Source organism: Capra hircus, chromosome 14 (genome assembly GCF_001704415.2).
Source record: "Capra hircus breed San Clemente chromosome 14, ASM170441v1, whole genome shotgun sequence".
NCBI lineage: Eukaryota > Metazoa > Chordata > Mammalia > Artiodactyla > Bovidae > Capra > Capra hircus.
The window spans coordinates 14276982-14299321 of record NC_030821.1 but is presented as its reverse complement, the minus strand read 5'-3'; the positions used below and the strand labels follow the sequence as shown (position 1 = coordinate 14299321).

At 47.7% G+C, this 22340-nt stretch overlaps 1 protein-coding gene across 2 annotated transcripts in view; it reads right to left on the bottom strand.

The window, feature by feature from the left end:
• Positions 1-22340, bottom strand: part of PTDSS1 (phosphatidylserine synthase 1) — a 72168-nt gene that overhangs the window by 28829 nt on the left and 20999 nt on the right. For both annotated transcript variants that reach the window (XM_018058253.1, XM_018058254.1), the window contains 4 exons: positions 15560-15604; positions 12735-12859; positions 4009-4167; positions 131-282 (listed from right to left, as the gene is read on the bottom strand). In XM_018058253.1, the coding sequence (XP_017913742.1) occupies positions 131-282; positions 4009-4167; positions 12735-12859; positions 15560-15604 (481 nt within the window). The remainder of the gene's footprint in view (positions 1-130; positions 283-4008; positions 4168-12734; positions 12860-15559; positions 15605-22340) is intronic.

Sequence of the window (22340 nt, the reverse complement as noted above, 5' to 3'; positions counted from 1 at the left end):
TTTGACCTCCAGTGACCAATGTATAATTTACTCCTCGTCATCAGAGAATGCACTCATGCTGTGGGATACTGAGCAGTTCAGTTCACATCATGAGAAACGGTGACGCAGGGCCCGGAGGAGGACGACTCACTTGAAACTTGCCCAGTGGTAAGTCCGCATCTCTAAAAACCGGCAGACGACCATGCCCAGCCAGATGCCGCCCCCGTTGCACAGCAGGATGTCCAGGATGACTTGGTCCCACCAGCACTCGGCAAAATTGGGGAGAAGATGCATGAAGAAAAGCTGGGAAACACGAGAGATGACGTTTGTGAAAAATAAAACAAACCTGGGGTACCGTCCCGAAAGATAAGGCTCCTTTTAACAGTATGCTCTTTTGTTCAAACGACGTTTTAGGTTTCACTGATGTATTTAAAAAAAAAAAAACAAAAAACAAATAAAACCAAGTTCTGTAACCAGGCTCTTATTCTTAATTTCATGACAGTTTGCAAATACTGCTAATCCAAACAGCGCCTTTTTAAATTTATTTTTAACGTGGGGTTTTAAAGAAATGATGACCCATCTTGAAAAATACTACCAATAAATCACCTTGGCTCATGACAATGTAACTTGGATCCTGGAGAAGGAAGGGAGCAAAGTTTTCTCAACTGCCTACAGAGCACTGGCAGAATCCTCGAAACTAGCAGCTTGAGAATTTAAGCTGTCTATTTCAGAAACGGTCTACAGATATTTGAATAAAACAGTAAGCTGTAAATTAGCTTAACAGGAAATATCACACTAACCGATTTGCAGTGATGACCTTTTATTAAGTGCCTACAATGTAGCAATATCCCAGGGACAGTGGAGCCTGGTGGGCTGCCATCTATGGGGTCGCACAGTGTCGGGACACAACTGAAGCGACTTAGCAGCAGCAGCAGCACAATGTAGCAATACAAGGTGGTGAGACAAAATGGACCAAGGTCCTTGATCTCAAGCCAGATTTATTCAGAACCAGACATGTATTTGGAACCCCAGAATCAGGTAAGCTGTGGCAAGTGTTACAATGGGGACATAAATGGGAACCGCAGAGACACTGAAGAGATTCATTCTGAGAGATGGCAACTGTGGCAGATTTCTGGAAGGGAGACAGGCTGGAGTGGGGTGGTTAAGGACAGGAGTGACTGGTTTCAAGAGATGGAGATGAAAGTGAAGATATTCCAGAAAAGAGGCACAGTGAGGTCAAGGGTGGAACAGAAGATATTCCAGAAAAGAGGCACAGTGAGATCCAAGGTGGAACAGAAGTCTTTTACAGAAATAGTTCTGTCCAAAACAAAGGACCTGTTCGTTGTGTCCAGAGGAGCACAGTGTACTGCGTGAAGGCTCGCTTTTAAGAGGGTCTGAAATTATAAAGACAATGCCTGGAAAGAGGCAACCCCATAACTGTAAACCTCTGAAGTAATAAAATAAATGCTACAAATTAGAACTATTCACGAAAGCATTTCATAGACTGCACCCAGGTGTGTTACGTCACTTCAGTCTTATCCAACTCTGGGCGACCCTGAGGACTGTAGCCCACCAGGCTCTTCTGTCCGTGGGACTCCAGGCAGGAACACTGGGGTGGGTTGTCCTGTCCACCTCCAGGGGATCTTCCCGACCCAGGGATCGAGCCCACATCTCTTACGTCTGCTGCACTGGCAGGCGGGATCTTTTCACTAGTGCCATGTAGAAAGCCCTTGGCACAGACTGCAAAACCACACAAATAGAGGGATTCTGTCTTCCTGATGTGCCTGCTGCTGAGAAGATACAGAACAGCTACTGTGTGTGAGGGTGAGGGGCTGTGGGCTGAGCCCTGGCAGGTGGCACACCGCCTGGGACTGACTCTGGGGTCCGAGCAATGACATGGAGCATTAACTCACATGAGGCAGAGAGAAACTTCTGCAGAAGCCCATGACACAGACCTGCTGAAACAGGACTCTGCCGGGGAGTGGATGTGGAGCACTGGTATCCACCTGAGGAGCCTTTCCTGGGAGTGCCAGGTTCAGGGGTGAGACGGCCCAGAAGAGAGGAGTCGGGGGAGCTGGAAAGAGTCACCTTCACTCACTCACTATGGATCTGGGGGCGTCTGCCCATGTGAGGCAGAGCCCTGGGGTCTGGGACTGGGCAGACGTGGACCCTGCCCTCTGGAGGCATGAGGTTTGGCAGAAAAGAGACACCTGTCATGTATCTAACATGGGCCGAGTATTTCAGAGGAGAAGGGCTGGAGAAGGGCTGTGCTCTACTTGCAGGGGCACCAACGTGAGCCCGGCCAGCGGAGGATGCAGGGCAGAGAGGGAAGAACTCAGAGGGGGGCTTCCTGGGAGGTAAGGACACAGCATCTGGGCAGGGCAGGAAGCAGAGGGCAGGTGAGAGGTCTCGGGGAAGCTGGGCCAGCTAACACCCTAACACCGGCCTTCGCAGGCTGTTCAGAGCCCTGGCCCCCCATCCTGATTTTGCTTTAAGAGCAATGGACAAACAGGGAAGAGTTTGTAGTAGAAGCATGTGATGGGGTTGCAGTCTATAAGGATCACTTTGAAATAGACAGTGCTGCAGGAGCAGACAGGAAATTCAGCTAAGAAGAGAGTAGATTAGATACAAGTGGGAGCAGAGGGATGACCTGGAGAGGTGTCTAGAGAAGAGGTGTCAGGACTTGGGGATGACAGGATGCCAGAGAACAAAGGAAGGGAAGGGCAGGAGGCCAAGGAGGTGAGGAAGGCCGAGTGCCTCGCACGGGTCACACAGCGGTGAGGTCCTGAGGACGCCTACAAGTCGGAGAGCGAGTGTGAGGTACAGGGGCAGAGACACGGGCGTGCTCACGGACAAGCAATCCCTGGATCCACTCTCGGCTCGGAGCTCGTTTCCACTGTTACACTGGGGTACACGCCGCCCTTCCAGGCCACGGGGAAGATTCTGGATGACATACAAACAGTGGCAGGCACCGTTACGCACTGAATCGTGGCCCCCTTAAGGCCCATACGGTGGAGGTCCTGACCTCCAGGGCCTCATAAAGTGAGCTTATTTGTAAATACAGTCACTGCAGCTGTAATTAGCAAGCTGGGGTCATCCTGGAGGAGGGCGGGCCCCTAATCCAGTGTGACTAGTGTCATAGAAAGAACGCCGCGTGAAGCCACACAGGGAGAAGGCCACGTGGGGACGAAGGTGGAGACTGAGGTGATCTAGAAGCCAGGGAACACCAGAGGCAGCCAGCAAACCACCAGCAGCGAGGAGAAGCCTGGGACAGGCTAGGAAGCGGTGAGCCAGGCAGACACCCCGAACTCAGGCTTCCAGCCTCCGGGGCTGCGAAAGGCATGCTAATAGAAGTGACTGCCTAACCGGCACCCTCGCTAAGTCACGATCAGGGCAATGACGGGCCTGTGCACAATCACTGATGAATAATCATAATCAAGAAATAACTGTGCACACAGCCAAATTCTGTTCCCTGGGAATGATTAAGAATAATATAATAACTGAACAATAAATGAACCAGTTCCCCGAATGTCACTTCACTAATAGTTTTTCAAGAATATATCTCTTAAATTCAGTAAATGAGACAAACTTTTGATTACTGAGATAGCTGAGCTCTACTGGGAATTCATTTTCGGCTACAAAGCGTCCTGGATGCACTCATAAAGACCCAAACACCACGATTCTGTTTATCTCAAACTGGAAACTAGTTAGTGGGTGGAGCGCCTGTTAACTCCTCAGCGGAAGTCCTCATTACCACTGAATTGTGTTGTTTGGGATTTTAACTACATTCTTTAGCTTGATTCCAGTTGTTTCTCTTTAAGACTTGTGAGATAGAGCAGGCCTGAAGCTGACAAGGAGCTTCTCTGTGTGTTGGACAAAGGCTTAAAATATCCCTTGGGATTTAAATAGTTTCATGCTACAGGAGCTGGAGAATAGATTACGTGACTGCTAACTGACCGACTGTTTCCCTCCTACGTACACACTGTCTATACTATAGCATCTAGACAGCAGCCCACGCCCCCTTCTTACCTCGGTCAGCTCCCAGGTGATACTGATTGTCCAGCAGAGACCATAACTTCGGATCAGCAGGGCCTTCATGGCCCAGCCCCAAAAATGTCCAAAGGCAAATATATCAAAGTGGCTGATAATCCTCTCCCAGGTGATGACATGGCAGTTCACAGCATACTCCTGTTTAAGATAAAATGGAAATAATTAGTAATGCTCTAGAAATCAACTTGCTTCAGGGTCTGGACAATAAAATGAAAACAACTGATGTGATCTTGACAACTAATATGTGTCCTGCCCAATGAAAAGTTTTAGTAACTGAAGATGTTTGAGGAAAAATGGACAAGAATGAGAGTTTATACACTAGAATTGCTTTGTTCCGAATTGCAAAAGCTTAAATAAAGTGGGAAACAAAATCATTTTACAAAGGCTTAACCCATCTTAAAGGAGTGGCATCATAGAGCCCATGTCACTTGCCCATAGGGCAACTGTGTTAAAATCAGTAACAAAAACACAGAATCCTAATAAATAAAGAATAAACAGAAACCCAATAGGTTTGGAAATTTAAAAACACACCTCTAAATATCATGGAGTTAAAAAGAAGTCATAATAGAAATTTAAAATACACTCAGTATTAAATGATAATGAAGATATTACACATCAAAATGATGAGATACCAGTACGCAGAAGTTAGAGGAAAATACACACTCTTAAATGTTTTTATTAGGAAAGAAGAAAAGCTGAAATATCCAACTTCAGAAATTAGAAGAAAGCAGAATTACTCCTCTACCCAACAATGTATAATATTGCATAATCGAAATATTTAAACACTATAAAGCTTTCAAGAATTTAGGTTCCATCTCCAGTATCTTTTTCTTTTTAATATGTTTTGAAAACCTTTCAAATCAATGTCCTTTGATTTCTATATTTATTATGAAAGCAGTTATCATATGACAACACTTCTCAGAGAGGAGAGGTCTACATTTCGCATTCGCTTTTCCCAAATTAATCAGATAGGGAGGAGTAAGATTTCAGTCAGCTGGTGGAGTTCCTGTAAAGCATAATATTTCCAAATCCTAGAAACAATACTCTCTGAAGGAGCAAAAACAGTACCAGGGTGCCCCTCTTTCTCTTCTGAAACCCACTGCCTCAGATTTCTGAAGCTTTCTCAGAACAAATGCACTCTAATTTGCAAAGCTGAAAGGACATTTTTAAAAACTATTTTTTTTTCTAATATGAGATGATGATGTGTAAGTGGAAAATCTAGGGAAAAAAAAGAGGGGAAAAAAAAATCAACAAGGGTAAGTCAAGATAGGTAAAGCGTCTGCCCGCAATGCGGGAGACCCGGGTTCGATTCCTGGGTCGGGAAAGTCCCCTGGAGAAGGAAATGGCAATCCACTCCAGCACTCTTGCCTGGAAAATCCCATGGACGAGGAGCCTGATAGGCTACAGTCCATGGGGTCACAAAGAGTCGGACAGGACTGAGCGACTTCACTTCAAGTCAAGATAAGGCTTTTAAAAAGCCAAACAGCACTGCCATGAGATGACAGCTCTCTTTCCAGGCCCTGGAGCACGTGCCTGTCACAGGAATCACAGAAGGACAGAGACACCCTCGGCCTAAAGCAGTTACTCATTAGGTTAAGGAGGGTTCAAGGCCCAGCCAACTCCCATTTCCGCAGCCGCCCTATCCTCTTATTTATGCTGCAGCGTGGCGGAGGGTTAGATAAGAGAGGGCTGAGTTCCATCTTCAGAAGGCTGCTCTGAGGGCAATCATGGGTTGAAGACCACTTTGGAGGCCTTTCTACTCTCTAGAATATTTCTGTGCTTCAACAAACGGGAAGGTACTCTGAAGGCACCACAAAGAGCTAAGTGTGTCTGCTGGTGTATAACTATTATATTATCAAATAATCATTAGGAACAAATGTGCCAGCAGTCACATCTGGAAGATCCTGAGGTCGAGGTCCTGGTCGTGGGAGGGACACCAGGCGCCGCGGTTTAAGGCAGGTGGGGAGCACACACAGGCACAGCCCTGGAAGCGGCAGGAAGAGGCGTGCGGTGCGGACTCCGAGGGCCGTGCAGGGAGGAGGGAGCAGGGGGAGCACGGAGCCCGCCCTCCCAGCTGACCCGCCACTGGTCTGGACGGCTCCACCTCTCCGCTGTTTGCCCAACACTAGACCAAACACTTTACCTCCCAATGTGTTTTTCTTCCAACTCAATGCCACTGTCACTTCTTGCTTGCGATAGCTTTCTAAAACTATAAAGCGTATAGCTGACACTCTGACTACCCACCTCCAGTTTAAGACTGCAAAGCTTTTAACAGGTCTCTCTGAAATCAGTTCTCTATAAATGAAACGATTTTGCAGATCATAAATCAGACAGTTTGGGTGTGTGTGCTCTTGGGAGCATGTATGTGTTTGGGGGCGTGTGCGTGTTTGGGAATGTGTGTGTGTTCGGGTGTGTGTGGCTTTGGATGTGTGTGTTTGGGAGTGTGTCCATATTTGCGGATGCGATGTGTGTGTCTGGGGGGGGTGTGTGTTTGGAAGTGTGTGCATGTTTCGGTGTATGTGTGTGTGTGTTTGGAGGTGTGCATGTTTGGGGGTGTGTGTGTTTGGAGATGTGTGATGTTTGGGGGTATATATGTTTGGAGGTGTGAGCATGTTGAGGGTGTGTGTGTGTGTGTGTGTGTGTATGTGTGCATGTTTGGATGTATGTGTGTGTTTGGAGGTGTGCATGTTTGGGTGTGTGTGTGTTTGGAGATGTGTGATGTTTGGGTGTATGTGTATGTTTAGAGGTGTGTCCATGTTTGGGGTGTGTGGGGGTGTGTGTGTGCATGTTTGGATGTATGTGTATGTTTGGAAGTGTGTCCATGTTTGGGGGTTGAGCATGTTTGGAGGTGTGTGAGTGTATGGGAGTGTGTGCTTGGGGGTGTTTGAGGGTGTGTTTGGAGGTGTGTGCATGTTGGGTGGGTGGGTGTGTGTGTGTGTGTATGTGTGTGCGCATGTTTGGGTGTATGTGTGTGTTTGGAGGTGTGCTCATGTTGGGGTGTGTGTGTGTGTGTGTGTATGTTTGGATGTATGTGTGTGTTTGGAGGTGCGTCCATGTTTGGGGGTTGAGCATGTCTGGAGGTGTGTGAGTGTATGGGAGTGTGTGCTTGGGGGTGTTTGAGGGTGTGTGTTTAGAGGTGTGTGCATGTTGGGTGGGTGTGTGGGTGGGTGTGTGTGTGCATGTTTGGGTGTAATGTGTGCATTCGGAGGTGTGAGCATGTTGGGGGTGTGTTTGGAGGTGTGCATGTTTGGGTGTGTGTGTGTTTGGAGATGTGTGATGTTTGGGTGTATGTGTATGTTTGGAGGTGTGTCCATGTTTGGGGTGTGGGGGGGTGTGTGTGTGCATGTTTGGATGTATGTGTATGTTTGGAGGTGTGTCCATGTTTAGGGGTTGAGCATGTCTGGAGGTGTGTGAGTGTATGGGAGTGTGTGCTTGGGGGTGTTTGAGGGTGTGTTTGGAGGTGTGTGCATGTTGGGTGGGTAGGTGTGTGTGTGTATGTGTGTGTGTGTGTGTGTGCATGTTTGGGTGTATGTGTGTGTTTGGAGGTGTGAGCATGTTGGGGTGTGTGTGTGTGTGTGTGTGTGTGCATGTTTGGATGTATGTGTGTGTTTGGAGGTGTGTCCATGTTTGGGGGTGGAGCATGTTTGGAGGTGTGTGAGTGTATGGGAGTGTGTGCTTGGGGGTGTTTGAGGGTGTGTGTTTAGAGGTGTGTGCATGTTGGGTGGGGGTGTGTGTGTGTGTGTGTGTGTGCATGTTTGGGTGTATGTGTGTGTTTGGAGGTGTGAGCATGTTGGGGGTATTTGGGTGTGTGCATGTTTGGATGTATGTGTGTGTTTGGAGGTGTGCATGTTTGGGTGTGTGTGTGTTTGGAGATGTGTGATGTTTGGGTGTATGTGTATGTTTGGAGGTGTGTTGGGGGGTGGGGTGTCTGTGTGCATGTTTGGTGATGTGTTGTTGGAGGTGTGTCTGTTGGGGTGGCATGTTTTGGAGTGTATGGTGTTATGTTTGGAGGTGTGTGCATGTTTGTGTGTGTGTGTGTGTCCATGTTTGGGGTGTGGTTTGGAGGTGGCATGTTGTGTGTGGAGGTGTGTGTGGAGTGGTGTATGGGAGTGTGTGCTTGGGGGTGTTTGAGGGTGTGTGTTTGGAGGTGTGTGCATGTTGGGTGGGGGTGTGTGTGTGTGTGTCCATGTTTGGGTGTGTGTGTTTGGAGGTGTGAGCATGTTGGGGGTGTGTGTGTGTGTGTGCATGTTTGGATGTATGTGTGTGTTTGGAGGTGTGTCCATGTTTGGGGGTTGAGCATGTTTGGAGGTGTGTGAGTGTATGGGAGTGTGTGCTTGGGGATATTTGAGGGGGTTTGTTTGGGGGTGTGTGCATGATTGGGTGTGTGTGTGTGTGTGTGTGTGTGTGTGTGTGTGTGTGTGTTTGGAAGGGCAGCCTTTCCAGTGTGGAAGGATCTTGGGCCTCCTGCCCTGCTCTGTCGCTCACTCCTCCCTGGGGAAGCTGGTAACCACGGAAGCAGAAAGAACACATATACCCACCCTTTAGGGCCCCCTCTTGGGAGATTACTCGCATACAGACAGCACAGGATCCCGTCAGGCCCCTCACCATTGGAGAAATGTTTGTGAGTTGGGTTCTGCCCTGTGGGAGGAAGCCCGTGAATGTCCAATGGGACAGCGGAGCAGAAACCTAATTTGGGGCAAGGGATTAGTACTGCCACGTGGCCTGGGTCTAAAGCCATCTGCTCCACTGAGCTTTAACCAGGAAGAAGTCAGCTGATATTGTACACTCTTCTTTCCCCCATTTTCAAAACCAGACTGGAGATGGGGCATGATGTTTACTGACCCACTTATCAGTTGAGATCAGGTACCTCCTCTGTTTATAAACCTTCAGGGTCTCTTAACTACATTCACAAAGTATTCCTACCTCCTGTCCACACCTCCCAGCCTCAGGAACGGCCCTCCTCTGCCTCTCATTCCTTCGCTCCTTTACTCTTGACTCATCCCAGGTCCCCAGTTGGGGACTCCATGCAGACTGATCCTTCTCCTCAATAAGGGCCTCGGCCCCCTCTTTTCCCACTTTGCTTGGCTAATTCCCACTCACTTTCAGGTTGTAAGCTTAGACAGCATCACCAACTCAATGGACAAGAATTTGAGCAAAGTCCGGGAGATAGTGGAGGACAGAGGAGCCTGGTGTGCTGCATTCCAGGGGGTAGCAAGAGTAGGACACAACTTAATGATTGAACAACAAGAATAAACATCAGCTCTTACAGAGGCGTTCCTTGACCTCTCAGAGTAAACAAGTTCTAACAGCACCCAGATCTTTTTATTTATCCCACTGCACTGTGTACTAAAATCATTACACTTTCTTGATTCTATGACACATCTTTTTCACATTTAGCATTTTGAGAATTGGGTGAATATTTCAATGTACTGGGCTTCCCTGGTAGCTCAGCTGGTGAAGAATCCACCTGCAATGCAGGAGACCCTGGTTCAATTCCTGGGTCAGGAAGATGCCCTGGAGAAGGGATAGGCTACTCACTCCAGTATTCTTGGGCTTCCCTGGTGGCTCAGCTGGTGAGGAATCTGCCTGCAATGCAGGAGACCTGGATTCAATTCCTGAGTTGGGAAGATCCCCTGGAGAAGGGAACAGCTACCCACTCCAGTATTCTGACCTGGAGAATTCCATGGACTATACAGTCCATGGGGTCTCAAAGAGTTGGACGTGACTGAGAGAGTTTCACTTTCAATGTATTACAATGTTTGGCTCATATTCCACTTTTCTCCTCCCAAATCATACAGGTGATTGATAGGGCATCATACAATTGATGCTGACCCTATGATCAAGCTGAACATCATAAAAGAGAGACCCCTGGACACTGTGAGGCCCAGTGCGGTACATGGCACCGCCTACGAGCAGCCCTGCCATGGAAACCTGCCTGGAATCTGGATCCCATCCAGCCTCTACATCTAACTTCCAGTTTAGAGGAAAGACAGGGAGACAGAGGGATGCATTAATGATCCCCTGGGAATGCAAGCTGCAAAATCCAGAAGTGAGAGGCTCTGTGGAATAAACAATATGGTTTCTTTGACAAATAAACACTGATGTTAAACCAAAGCATGTAGGGACTGCAGATTAAGAGACACAAGAGCTGCAAGAAAGGCAACATGGAGACCTTGTCTGGATCCTAATTCGAATAAGTCAACCATTAAAGAAAAGAAGAAAGAAACCTTTATGAGACAACTGGGGAAGAGATGTGAACACTGCATACTGTTAACTTTAAGCAACTAAAAATGGCATTGTGGTTACGTTTTTAAAAATCCATATATTTAAATATTGATGTCTGATAATAAGATGTGTGTGTGTTAGGGGAAGCGAGAGGGTGGGATGAAACAAGATTAGCCATGTGCTGATAAAATGTTTAAAACTTATCGAAGTTATCTTAAACAATTCTCTAAGAAAAAGAGCCAGCAATTAATTTGCTTAATTTGCCTTCTTGTAGATTCTAGGCCCTGAGAGGACACGCAGGTTGGGGGGGGGGGGTGTCTTTCTCCCACTACCACCAGCATGGCGTCTAGCACATAGAAAAAACCCAGCAAGTATTTACTAAACAACAGACTGCTGCTCCAGACGATGCAGTCTATAAATTAGATGCGCTTGAAAGCCTGTCTGAACCTTAGATCACATATTTTTGAACAGAACAAATATTTAGAAACATAGTAAACTTTTCAGAAAATTACATAAAAGACTGTCTCTCATAGGATTTCAATGACTACCCTCCCAACCCCAAGTTATAATATTAATTTTCAGGGGGAAGGGGTGTCTGCATTCCAACATGTGGCGCCTGCCATGGATGAGCCAGGTATCAGGATTAGGAACCAGTGGTGGCTGAAGGAATGGGGAGGGCAGAAGGCCCAGGGAACCAGGGACTAGAGGCTTCTGTCTTACATAAAGACACTTCTCCTCACCACAAGTCCTAAAAAAGGAACACAGGTCTCTAGAGCCAGCAAGGAACAAGTCCTCAGAACTGTAAAAGCTTACTTTAAGGAAGTAAAAAGTGACGAGGAGTTAGAGATGGAGAGGACTAAGGCCAGGCTAGCACCAGCTGGAATTCTAGAAGCTGAAAACTGCCTCTGGCTTTGCTTTGTTTGCTGAGAGAGAATTAGCCGGTCCTTGGAAACTAGATTTTAAATGCCAGTGTCAGCTCTTTGGGGGATTGTAATTATTGACATGACAACTGGATGTCCCTGTGATGTTAAGTTCCTAAGGAAGGTGGATGTCAGAGTACTATGAGATTTCCTTTCCCCCGCCCACTGTGAGAAGAAGCCTGACACACCAGCAAATCTACCTGGAAGTTAGTTCATCATATGACCATTCTGACTCAAGAAACTCGTGGCGGGTAATAACTATAACCTGGGATACCCTTCTCCTAGTCTCTGTTTCATAAGACACCTGGGAGCATCAAACACTCGTTATTGTAACCAGATGTTTGAGGCACTGTCCTAAGGGGAAGTATAGGTTTTGGACCCAGCTGGATCTTATTTTAAGCTTCTATTTCCTCCTTGGTAAAATGGGGATATGAACATACACACTATATGTAAAGCACTATATATAAAGCACCCAGCTCGGCCTGGCCGAGCAGATAATCCACAATCAAAACAGCTGGTGTCAGCCTCACCCTGACTGTTATGATCGGCATTGTTAGAAACTGGCAGTCACCCTGTGCCTTTCTCTTCCCTTAGAGGAAGAATCTCAAGGCAGACTTTGCTCCTTGAGACTTTCAAATAATTTCTGGCCTTCTTATTTCTGTCTTTTAACATGTCTTTTCATAAAAGTTAAAGATACAATCTGGAAATACCATTCCAAGAAGGGTCTGACCAATCTCGACGATGCTAGAATGATCACTTTTTAGACTTTGAGCTAACTCCCTCCGTACCCCATTCCTGCTTGTTAAACAAGGACCCACCTATGGCCTAAATGTCTGTTCTTCTTTTCTGACTGTCACTAGGTAGTTCTTCAACCTGTACTAAACATCATGCCTTTTAAAAATTGAAAAAGGAAGAGTATTACAGTGTAAAATAATCTCTTCACTAAAAGCCAAAGCACATTAGTCATTTTAGCCAAGGACAAAATTATTTATTGTGGCTTCATAAAAGTAATGAATGAAATGGCTTCCCTCATTACAACTTGGCCCCTTCGTGGCAAGCAGGGGGGAAGGATCGGGGCATCAGGGCTGGAGTCAGGGGGCAGAGGGTCTGCGAGAGACACTGACGGAGCTGAGCTGCCACCACTGGAGGACGGCACCATGGTGTGAAGCACCATGTTAGGCCTTCGTTTAGGTCACAGTAAACATCCAAGGTAAGTATTATGTCACTTTACAAAAGAGGGAACAGCCTACAGCTCCACAGCCCAAGGCCCCACAGCTTACAAGTGTCAGGGGCAGAGTTCCCACCTATGGCTGATGGTGACGTTCATCTCTTCCTACCACCCTCTTTGGGCCAAGAGAGGATTCACATCCCTGGCCTGGATCACTCGTCGTGGAACCAGGCACCACACCAGCCCACCCAGAGACATGGTGCCGAGGTTACCTACGTAGGAAATAAGGGGAAAATGTCTACGTAGGACCAATTTAAGATGTGAAGCCAACATTACCTCCTACACCCAAGGGGTCAACCAGCTTCTCCAACACACAGCAGACAAGTACGTACCATGACGTCTGCTTCCCTCGTGGCATAGCGAAGGTTCGGGTCTAGCCAGTACATCAGGGATTTAACCTGCTCGAAGTTCAGGAAGAGGAGAAACACCAGGAACAGGAAGTAGAGCACGCTGAGCCCTGCAGGAAACAGGAAACACCCTCAGGTCCGGGAAGGGAGCGCGTGTCAGACGGCAAGATGCTCGATGGCCCCAAGCAGACACTGGTGCTCAAATGTGGGCTGTGGAGACCCCTCACGCAACACGCTGGCCTTTCCTTCGATGAGAATTTGATACTCAGTCCTCATCTAGACCGAAGGGTGGAGTAACCCCCTCTGAGAAAGGGGTGCTGACGCTGGGAGCTGGAGGGGTGGCAGACGACCGGCAAGGGGGTGGACGAGAGGACACTGCACTCGGGCCGGGAAGGCAGGCAGAGGCGAGCAGGCGGCTTCCTGGAAAGAGGGCCCGCAGCCCGCGCGTGGCTGGGAGCTGGCAGAGACGGGAAGGGAGCGAGGCCGCTAGGAAGGGACGGCCAGGCTCAGGGCTACTGTGAAGACTGCAGACTTGACCTGAAGTCAAAGAAGGAGCCCCTTATGGGATCCAAAGAGGAAAATGAGGTGACCTGGGGAACATTTCAGGAGATGGCCTCTGGCCACTTGCATGGAGACTGGACTGGATGCAGGCAAGGAAGGCCTAGCAGATGGCCCGGTTTGGGGTTTGAAGGGTGAGAAGTGGCCCAAGGTCACTCATCTCCCCACTTACACCCCACATTAACCCCTGTGGGCATTATGATACGGTCACATCACATCGTAAGTGGTAGCCTAATAATCGCCCCGTGTCATTTAAAAAAGAAAGTCAATAATCTACGGTAAGAAGGCAAAAGCCTGCAAAGATATTTTAGAAAGATTGAGAACCAGCCACCAATGGCTTTCCCTTTTACTTTCCCTCTTCTTTCAGAATCTGCTGGGATGAAAATGCTTGTGGAGGACATCTAGACGCTGTGATACAAACGACCTTGGACCACAGCACCCCATCCAAAGTGGGCTGGCACTGGTCCCCAGGGAGCCGCTCCAGAGGAGAGAGTGTCTGTGGCTGGAATGGAATCCTCCGAGGCGGCTACAGCGCGGGCTGGTGGACGGGGCCTCTCCTGGTCCTCGGGGCGGGGGCTGGCTGAGAGCACACAGCTGACTTGGTTGTGTATCCCAGGCCCAGGGCACATGTGTCTTTAGACAAGTCTATAAGATAGCCTTCTTATGTATTATTATGTACCAGCTACTTTTACAGACTTTGACTGCAAATACCTCCCACAACACCTTCTCATTATGACCTTTTTGAAATAATTATTTTGGGATACAAAGAAAGTGTGGACCAGGAGGCCCTCTGTGAACAAGAGTTCACAGTTGGGCTTCAACATCCCTGAAGGCCTGAATATTATATGCAAAACTGTATGTGTGCCTGTGTGTGTGTGTGTGTGTGTGTGTGTACACTGGGAAAGGGTCTATAGTTCTCATCAGGTTATCAAAGGGTTCCAGGACTCCAGGGAAGAAATGAAACTGCTCATTACCTAGAATGGACCATATGAAATTAGAAAAACAAGATGTAGCCATCTAGCTGAAAATGACTCACAACTTTCAAGTGGCCATATTAAGTCCATGAGCTGTAAGTATAATACAACCAGAGCTATCTTTAAGAAACGGAAATGAGTCATGTACCTACCTGCAAAAAAAAAAAAAAGAAACCCTCCCGTGGCATCCCCCGGCCCTTCCCAAGCCATGCAGTCCCACCTATGCCCAGCTCTGCCTCTCCTGGTCTGGCCTGCCTCTAGTATCTTTGCCTGGATCCTTCTTTGCAGGCAGGTTTCTGCATAAGCACACTTCCTTTGCGCCTCCCATCACCTCCAAGTGAAAGCAGCTACTTAGTCAATGTCGCTTCTTGTGGTTTTAATAAACTTCCTGCTACTTGGAGACATCTGCTCTGCTCAGATTACTGATTTGCTTCCCAGTGTGCTGGCTACAGCTGCCCTCCGCCTGCAGGCTCAGGGCCACAGGAGCCACCCACTCAGGACTCGGTGAACACCCGCTGAGCGCACCACCGGGACTCACCACTGAATTCAGAGAGACTTACTTATGACCTCTGAAGGGTGAAAAATAAACAGACGAGCATAATCTCCATTTTAAGGGTCCCTTTACATAAGATTGCCCTTTCTGAACCCTGAATAATTTTTTTTGGATGATTACTTAGGTAAGATGAAGCCAAGCCCCAAAGTTTTGAAGATTAGATTTAAATCCACTTGGGTGGTTTCACTCTTTGGACTAGAAATCAAGTAAACGTCCTAAGAGACCCAACAGGTGAATGCGACACTCATCACTCATCTGTAGTTCAAATCCGGGCTCTCTGCTAAGACCTCTCCTTTTCTGAGTTCTTTCCCACTTGCAACACCAGGGAGATTGCTGGGGTTTTGTTCCCTCCGGGATGCTGATGAGGCAAACACGCTTATCCAATGCACGTGAGCTTCACTAGCGAACAGCACCTTCAGGAAGAACAAGGCACACTCCCTCCCATCAGATCCTGTGCGTTAATGGACAGCAGTGTTGGGAGGCTGGGCAGGGCGGGGGTGGGGAGCGGGGTCGGGGTGGGGGCGGAGGGATTGAAACAGTTCCTGTGTACGAGAATTTCTGCTATCACCAGCACATCATTTCGTGGCAAAGCATTTTAATAACAAACTGGTACCAGGAACACTAAGCTTTAACAGTAGAGCGGTAAGAAAAACTGCTTAACATACAGGAAAAAAAGATCTGTTGAGAGTAGAATGGATTTTGAAACTGACTAATGTGTAACTCACCGAAGACCATTCGCCACAAGGCCGGATGAGGCCGGGTAAAGGGACCTGCGGAGATAACATTACAAGGTCAGATCAGACAGCTTTCAAACCAAGACCAAAATAAAGATAGTGCGGCTGATTCCCACAGAGTTAAGGAGTTAAAAAACACCTCTCTACTGTCAAAACTTTTTTCTAGGAAAACTCTGGGAGGTCAAAGTCTAGGTTGAAAGGTTTTATCTACATTGTAAGAACTGTCCCCACAATTGTAACAGGCATGAATTACAACAGAGGCTTTTTTTTTTCCCTTAAAGCTTTGTCTTCAGAATCAGATAATTTCCCATAGACACAATGACAGTGAGTAGGTCACCAGACCAGCCTTTCACTGCATGTAATACTTACTGGATCTTAACAAGAAATTTCACAGCTCCATTCTGGACATCCTGTGTGTGTGTGACAGAGACAGACAGACAGTCAGACAAGACCGTGATAGACCAACAATAAAAGAGAGAAACACTGTACTTGGAGTGTGTGTGTGTGTGTGTGTGTGTATGTGACAGACAGACAGGACTGTGATGGATCAACAATAAAAGAGAGAAACACCATGCTTGGAGTGTGTATGTGTGAGAGAGACAGAGACAGACAGACCAATAAGACTGTGATGGACCAACAATAAAAGAGAGAAACATCGTGCTTGGAGGGTGTGTGTGTGTATGAGAGACACACACACACACACAGAGACAAGACTGTGACGGACCAACAATAAAAGAGAGAAGCACCATGCTTGGAAAACAAGTGCGATGGGGAGTGACCCTGAGAGCAAACCCTTAGAGCCCGGGGACATGCTGGTGTGGGAGCCTTTGATCCTGACCTCTGGTAACAAAACACCTCTCACCAGTTCAGATACACAGATACAGATTTCACAAAACAGAAGCCAAAATTTCACAGGATGAAACTTACTACACGTGATACAACAATACGTTGCCTTCTATTTTATCTCATTAAAAAGAAAACAAAAAAAGTAACAGAAGATGAATGCAAGTAATCTGGGCCTTGATCACTAAACTGATTTACCACTAACTGAAGGGTTACAGCTGGCAAATACTGACCACTGTTCTAGAGGGCCCCTGACCTAGTTTGGGGCTGCCCAGGCCTTCCTGCACTTGGAGGATTTCCAGCAGTGTGATCCCTTATCTCCAGGAGAGAGGCCAGAACTTGGAGCCCAGCCTTCCTTATAACTGGGTCCCGATCCTATAGCTGCACCTGTGCCAGGGAATGTCAGGGGGTGGGGACAGTAGAGGGAACTATGCTGAGCGCTGCTTTCCCCGCTCCATCCCTGTGGCCCAGGCGGCTCCATCTAGCATGCACGGCAGACGCAACAGTGGCACAGACTCCGGTCAAGGCTCACTCATGGACCAGGTCTGGGTGACGGGCCAGCTCAGAGGTTAGCCGGGAGGGGTGGGGCCTGGCTTCCTAGCCCTCCCAGGATTCCTCCAGCCAGTTAACATCTGAGAACAGGCTCTTCCATCAGCAGAGTCAGCTTCTGTTGCTTGTGACCTGGAATCCTCTCTGAAGCAAACATTACATTGTAATTTTTATTCTGTAACTCATTCCAAATGGCCTATTTCTTCTTAAAAAGGCTACACTGAAACATATTCTAACTGCTTGCTTTGGATGAACCAAATTCACATGAGGAATACTGGCTCAGATTCTGGGTTTACATGTTGAGAGTTTTGAAGTTAAGATTGTGAGGGACTCTGATTCATCCAAGTGAATATGGTGTCTGAGTTTTGGATGGCAAGCAGTGAGAGCTCAGATACTGAGGAATTTAATAACAGGTTAATAACTCTGTTTGATTTCTGAGTTCTGACAGCAAAGATTCAGATTGCAAGGGATGCCTGTATTCTTTTTAATCAGCTGCTTTTTTTCTCAAAAAAGGCAAAGTGAAGCATAGAAACCAGAATCCTCTTCCAGGTAACACAACCTGGTTAACTTTATTTGCAAATTATCGGAAAATTGATAGTTACATTTGTCATCTTCTAAGTTAATTTTCTCCTTCAAATGCTCTTCTTCACGGATGCTAGGTAATAGCTTCACTTGTCACCAGGAATGCCTTGTCTTTCAGTAGCAGTCTGGTTTGCAAGCGTTACTCCATCCAAACTACTGAATTAACCTTTCAGACTGAACAGGGGACTCCAGCTTTCTCTATGATTTCCTTTTACAAGGTGAAACTCTGAATCTATTATTTGGCTTGCAACAGAATTCCATGCCGGATCGACACTTTGAAACCACAGAGTGTTATTCTCAAGAGCACTCCTGACTCTTAACAGTCAGCAGTGTTTTTCTTAACCCTTACTGGGTAGCAGGCCGGGGGATGAGACACACCACCCCTTAGTCCTCCTGGCAGGTGATGCAAGGATCACCATTGTTCCTTTTCTACAGATAAAGGCATCAGGGCATAAGGAACTCACTCACGGCCACACCTCTCCAGGACTCCACTTCAGGTTTGCAGAACTCATGGTACTGTTCCATCAACTGTCAGAACTGGGCCAGCTCGGGAGACCGGGGCTGGGGAGGGGGCACAGAGTGGAGGGTCTGAGCCAGGACTGTCTCGGGGCCAGGAGAGGGGCAGAGAGAAACAAGCTAGTGAATGGAGCTTAGTGCTGCTGCGATGTGGAACTGATAAGGTCTGGAAAGATGGGAAGGATGAGACGGCAGGGAACTGATACAAGACCCCGCACACTGACCAGCAGAAAGGCCTCCAAAGTCATCGTCAGCCTGTGGTTACTCTATGAGTGGCCTTCAGAACTCAGCCCCTTCTTCTGGCTAACCCGAAGGAGGACAATTCCAGAGTAAATAAGAGGATAGGGTGGTTGAGGAATGCGGGGCTGATGGGGCCTTAAGCTCTCTGCAACCCAACGTGCAACTGCTTCAGCACAAGACTTATGTCTCTCTGTCTGGCTGTCATTCCTGATACAGACATGTCCCAGGGCCTGGAAAGAGAATGTCCATCTTTTAAAGCCTTATCTTGATTTACTGCTATGGAATTTTTCCCTCTGTTCTCCAATATCCCACCTATATACCATAATATTACATCATAAATGTTTCTCATAAAATACGATTTTAAAAACTGCCCTTTCTTCCTTGCATTGATCTGAGGAAAACTTCAGAAATCTGATGCGGGGGAGTCTCAGAAGAGAAACAGAGGAGCCCCAAGGAGCTCTGTCCTGAATTAGGTGGGCGGAAATAGACCACCAGGGCCTTTTACCTACAAAAGGTGAGATATAAGGCCAGCCTGGAATGTTAGGTGACCTTTCAGGAGCTAACTTTAAACCCAATCCAGGCCTTATTTCAGTTGTCCAATACCCCCTCTTCTTTCTAAGAAGAAACTCTGAATGCTTTTGTGTAGTATTTTCAGAAGTAGATGCCAGCAGTATGACTCACAAACAGTAGACTCTTCACTATCAGAGACAGTAATATTGCTAAAAATACTATTTTGCCTTTTAAAAGATGGAGGATGAGGCTGGCGGTTTCCTATAGGATGGATGAGCCTTGATACTTACACTCATTGGTGTTCACGCACACTTGGCTACGCCAATCAAGTCACCTCTAAAACCACACCTCCTCCAGCATCCACCTGCCCAGGTGGGCAGAGCCATCCTGGATCCTTCACCTCATCCCAATGCCTGCCCACAGATCTCACTCCCCGAAAACTATTTTCTCGGTGGTCTTCCTCTGCTCAGTGTTACGGCCAGGACAACCAGGAGGGGTGGCTCATCTCATGGCCGGGGGCAGTGGGCGGAGGGAGGTGGCAGGACTTCTTGTCTATACTTTATTTCTGATTTCATAAAAGCTGCCTGGAAAAGTCTGGGTCCTCAGTTCAATTATGCAGGAGAGACGGGGCAGGCGTCTCGGGGTGGTGATGGAGAAACCAGTGCTGGTTTGATTTACGAAGGTGGTTTTCGCACAAGACACATTATGAAATCTACATGTTTTACTTTCTTATCAGTCCCTATGACTGGAATACCTCATTTTCAATCAGATATTAAGAGCCAGTTTGATTTCAAAAGAAAACAGAAACCAAACGTCTTTGCCACCGGAGAGCACGCATTTAAAACACTTCCTCGGAAATCAAAACATAAGATCACAGCTTGAATTGCCAGCAACCTATGGTCACATCCACGAACATCTGAGCTCCATGAACCAACCCGAGGGATCGAGAATCCTTTTAACTCAAGTCAGAAGCTGCCTTTCCAGCAGCGGAAGGACTGTGCCTGGGAGCCTCGCAATCTGTCTTCTCTCTTTATTATCTCGTTTTCAGCTTTACCGGGTGTAATTGACAAAGGAAATTGCAAGATATTTGATTAGTACTAGTTTAAAGTTTAAATTCCTCTAGGAAAAACCCAGAAAAGGTGGAAAAAAAAACAATCTCTCAGCAAATTTCAAACCTAAGAAATAATTTTTCTATCAAAAAAAAACAAAAAACAGAAAAAGGCGTGGGGCAGAAGACAGAGAATGGGGGGAGATTATACCATTTTTTCCTTCTTTTAATTTAGGAGACAATGAATCTTCTGGATCACCTTCATGCCTCAAGGAGATGTGATTCGCACTATCTAAGCTCAGAGAAATCAGATGAGGACAAATAGAAGGGTAAACGCGGAAAAATCAAGACATCCTAGAGATCTCACCCTCTTCAAAATACCCTGAAGAAGAGCTCAACGGTGCTCCTCTTGCATATGAGAAGAGGACAAGAGAGGGCTAATTCTGTGAACTTCTTTCCTGACAGATTCATTACTTAATTCACCACGTATCTGTTGAGAAGACCACCGTGGGCTGGGCAACGGGGGCCCAGGATAAGGCTGGGGTGGCTGGGGTCGGGTGGGGTGGAAGGGGAAGAGCGTAAAGGAGGCCCTCCGAAGTTGGAAAGGCACGCAGAAGTCACCTGTTGAAAGAAATCTCACAGCCAGCTGGAGAGGCAGCGGGTTTCTAAATTTCACTCCGGTGACCGTGACGCGGTTATAATTACACTCCAATGCCACAGTGGCATAGTTAAAATTACACTTACATGGGAGGGCCAGTTGCTCTAAGGAGGTGGAGGCGGTATTTAAAATGTTTTCTTCAAGGGAACCAGAAGAGACAGAATGGGAGAAAAGGTGACAGAAAAGAAGTGGGTATAGGTAACACATCCTCTCCCTCCCGGGTCTCCCCCCTGGGGTGTCTCTCCTTGTGCGTTTATCGAATGCAAGGAAGGAACTCTGGAACCCACCCCGTCACTCACTCTGTCGACTGTCAAATGGAAAAGTTTGCCTGAGTCTCCTCCACTCCTCCTCCATGAACCCCAGCAGTAAATTCTAAGCTGATGGAGGCAATCCTGGCTCTCTTCCACTCTTCCAGCCAGCGGAGATCTACGGGAGATCTATGAATGTGCCTGGGAGGTCCTCCAACCACCAAACGCCTGTCCTCAGGTCAGCCTGGGGCAGAGTGGGGTGGGGCCTAAGCCTAACGGAAGTAGACGGGGGGCACGCGCGCTGCAGGCTTTCTAGAAAAGCCTTCTTTGCTCTAAGATTCAGGGGAAGACAGGGGCCCCTCTGCGGCTGGACAGCGCCCACAGCCGCACGCCAGCAGGGCCGCAGCTGTCCCAAGGCCACGAGACAGGTAAAGAGCCCGGGTCTTCACGTGTCACCGAGCTGCTCAATTAGCCAACCCTAAACCACTCTCTCGCAGAACCTCTCGTGGATGCAAGAAAGCAAACGTTTTATATATTCTTTAAGCCACTTTGAAAGACATCTCCTATTATTTGAGGCCAAAAGCATACCAGCTGTTATAGACCTTATGGAGAAAGTCAAGGGTCTTTGTCATCTGGACTCTGTTCCAGAAGAACCACAGGTCCCCCTCCTGTAGGAGCAGACCAGTCCTGGCACACAGAGAGCATACGTGAACGTGATCACACACACAAGACATAGGGAGATAACCAAATTCAGGCTGATGCGTAAACATTTAGGGCAACTTTACTAGGTCAAGGAGAAATGCATGTGACTCTGCCAAAACAGAGCCATTCTGGGAATGCCATCCACTGTGGGCACTTCCCCAAAACTGCCTTTCAAGGAGAAGGCAGACGCTGGGCTCCGTTCCTCCCATTCATTCCAATACTTAATTCGAGAATTTGCGCCAAGGGTGGGGAGAGTGGAAGACGAGGTGGCAAGACTGGAATGGGAAGAGGCAGGTCCACACCACTCAGAGAAATGGAGTTTCATCCATCCAGTGGAACAGCTCCCACAAAGGCTGGCATCTGAATGCCAGCTGGGGGTGGGGGCCAGTCACATGCCCGGGGGGACCCTTTCCCAGGGGGGCCAACCAGGTCCCCAGTCCCATCAACTCCATGCCACCTCCTGATTCAAAAAAATATTCAAGGACAGCATTCTTTAGTGTGGAAACTTATGGTTTTACTGATCTGACGTAGAGTAACTGGCTCTTTAGAGAACAAGGCAGACAATAGTGGCCTCGCTCAGTACACGTGGCTGCGAGACAGTCCCTCCAAGCACGGCTTCCCTGACATCCTAACCCTTCTTGCGCAGAATTCTGAAGGTCTCTGTCCTTTTTGTGGGCGAAGGGTCTGATCACCAGAGAAGGAAAGGCACAGCCTCCCCGCTGCGGACGTGGAGTCCAAGCATCCCAGACACGGGCCAACCGAGGCCCTGAGTCAGTGCTCCTGGGAGAAAGAAGAGCCAGTGACTGGCAGAGAGAAGGAGAAACAGAGAGAGAGACACACACAGGAGACAGAGACGAGGCACCCCATGATGGGCCG